Here is a 2,730-nt window from a genome sequence, read left to right as displayed (position 1 = left end):
ATAAAAGATAAAACTTACTTGGAAGCAATGCGTGGCGTTCGATCATATAATAACATAAATAATATATAATTATATGCATATATCCATACATACATGTACATACCGACATCTATATGTATAGATACAAGCATATATGGGTACAGGACATCACAAAAAAACGTTAAACACAATGAGAAACGGCGGAGTAGATGGAGCATATGTGTGTGTGCCTGCGTGTGTGTATGTTAATACATACAAATATACGCATAATTTAAGCAAATATATTTGTAATTGAAACTACTTTTGTTATGAATGTAATTATCTTTAAACAATATTTTTTCTTATTTTACAGTCTGTGATATTTGGCCTGCCGACATTGTATTTCTGTTGGACGATTCCACCAGTATATGGGACAACGATTATCAAAAACAACTCACATTCTTGTCTGATTTTGTGAAAGATATCACTATTGGTCCAAAGAAATCACAAATAAGCGTGGTGACATTTAGTTCTCGACCAAAGACACAATTTTGGCTGCGAGACCATTTGAGTAAAACGGCAGTATTGAGCGCCATTAAACATATCGATCGAATGTATGGAGACACGTACACAGCCGACGGATTACGAATGATAAGAGAACACAGCTTCTCACCTCGATACGGCGGTAGAATTAAAGCTTCACACATTGTTATTGTTGTAACAGATGGCAAATCAACTATACCAACAGAAACTGTAAACCAAGCAAAAAAACTACATGATACAAAAGCAATAGTATTTGCAATCGGTGTCGGTCGCCGTGTTGACCCAATAGAACTAAATAATATTGCAAGTGAACGTCAATTTGTCTTCCAGGTTGACAGCTACGATGCTCTAACAACGATTAAAACAAAACTCTCTCAAAAAGTTTGCACACTTTCCATAACAAGAGTAGGAGAATGGGATTAAGAGAAAATACTTTAAATTTTAAGTACAATAAGGTATTTGATTTCACACACAAACGTGACAGTTCCATAAATTTAGATAGCTTTCGCAGTTATTATGTTTATAAGAAACCGAAGTGAAACTTGAGTGAAAGTTTTCAATATTTGATACTAAATTCGTTTAAGGGTTTGAAAAGTCTGAAAATATTTAGCACCCAATTTCACTGAAACGTTTGTCAGAAATACAAAAAGAGATTGTCTAGATGGAGTAGTAACTGAAAAAGTGTTGACATTCTTTTAAGAGTTTGTAGCAAACTTATTGATTATTTATTCTCCAACCCCAAATCCAAAAAAACATCGCTGAAGTGTATCTTATTTTAAAATACATTTAATCACGATGTGTGATTTACATTGATAAACTAAAAATGAATGCTGCAAAAGGTGAAAGTATTCAAAAGTCAATACAACTACTATTACATTCCGCGATATTGCAACAGAAGAACTCAAACATTATTTTTCTGTTCTGTTTTTTTTTTCTCTCATATTTTCTGGAAAGAAAGTGGTGAATATTGAAGAGATAACAAATATACTATAACACTTCTGTGATTTAAATTACCATTCATTCGTGACAGGAAGGTATATTCATAAAGTTTTAACAAGGAATAAGGAAGTTAATAATAACTAATTTATCATTGTACTACCATCACAATATCTTACATATTATTGTTAACCTTTTAGTTTTGACTGGAATTTAGGATTGTAACATTAACTATGGAATCTGCAGTTGAATGCCGCAATGCTTAAAGAATCTGACAAAATACTTTCAGGTAGAGGGTATTCTGTTGTGTTCTTTTACGCTTTGTGTTCGAACTCGCTGAAGTCGGCTTTGCATTTCATCCTTCCGAAGTCAATAAAATACATACAAGTCAAGTATGTTTTTAATCCATTGTCCCCTCTCCACAGAAAATTGTGACTTTGTGCCGCAGTTAAAAATCAGTACTAATGATGGTAAAGAGAATATTTTTAATTGAAAAGTGTTAGCGTAATCTAAACAGTGTGGAAGTTTTGTATGGAAATCTTCGAATATTCCTTTTTTTGTTTAGAATTCGACTGAATTTTCTTGAGAGAGAAATATCAGCACATTTTCCTATAATGATAATACCAATCAAAGGAAAACAATAAGTGGTTGAAGCTGGAAGATTCTGTTGCCAACGCTTAAATTGTGGTTTGGATGTTTGTTATCTTTTTCCTGACCGAGGTGACGTTCTTCTGAAAGAAATCATTTCACCCAGGTGTCCAATATAAAATGTTCAAAGGAAAATGAAAGAGAAAAAGAAAGAAATATGAACAACAATGAAAAACGATTTGTTAATATATGCAGTACAGACGTTAAAATTCACAAATTTATTGTTGAAATTTAAAAAAAATATATAACCAGAAATATTTTATCATGAGTTACTTCAGATCGTTTTTTCATTAGCAAATACCTTTTGTCAGCTTCTGGAAAGTTAGTTGGAGAAACGGTGTTTTTTTTCCCCACCATTTGTGATAGATTGAGGACTGAGACGAGGGATGGTGAAAAGAGACTGAACTAAACAATACAAAAGTACCAATAAAAACTTACTAATTTTACTCCAAATCCCATTCATTTTGTAAAACAATTTCGAGTAAACTAGTATTTTCTGTAATTTATATTTGATACCAATTTGATAATAAAATGCGAAAAAGAATAATAAATAGTTCTCGTCTTGATTATATAGGTATTTATCATTATGGAATACAAATAAAAACTTTTAATGTACATGTATCTGTGGAATATATGAGAGATGTA

The 2,730-nt window shown here is 31.8% G+C and overlaps 1 protein-coding gene across 2 annotated transcripts in view; it reads left to right on the top strand.

Moving 5' to 3' along the window:
• LOC106881758 (collagen alpha-1(XIV) chain) overlaps positions 1 to 2,630 on the top strand; it is a 33,169-nt gene extending 30,539 nt beyond the window's left edge. For both annotated transcript variants that reach the window (XM_014932249.2, XM_052970461.1), the window contains one exon: positions 332 to 2,630. In XM_014932249.2, the coding sequence (XP_014787735.1) occupies positions 332 to 924 (593 nt within the window). In that variant the 3' untranslated portion in view covers positions 925 to 2,630. The remainder of the gene's footprint in view (positions 1 to 331) is intronic.
• The last annotated feature ends 100 nt before the right edge of the window (positions 2,631 to 2,730 follow it).

The sequence above is a fragment of the Octopus bimaculoides genome, chromosome 9 (genome assembly GCF_001194135.2).
Source record: "Octopus bimaculoides isolate UCB-OBI-ISO-001 chromosome 9, ASM119413v2, whole genome shotgun sequence".
NCBI classification, from domain to species: Eukaryota; Metazoa; Mollusca; class Cephalopoda; order Octopoda; family Octopodidae; genus Octopus; species Octopus bimaculoides.
This window is presented reverse-complemented; position numbering and strand designations above follow the sequence as displayed.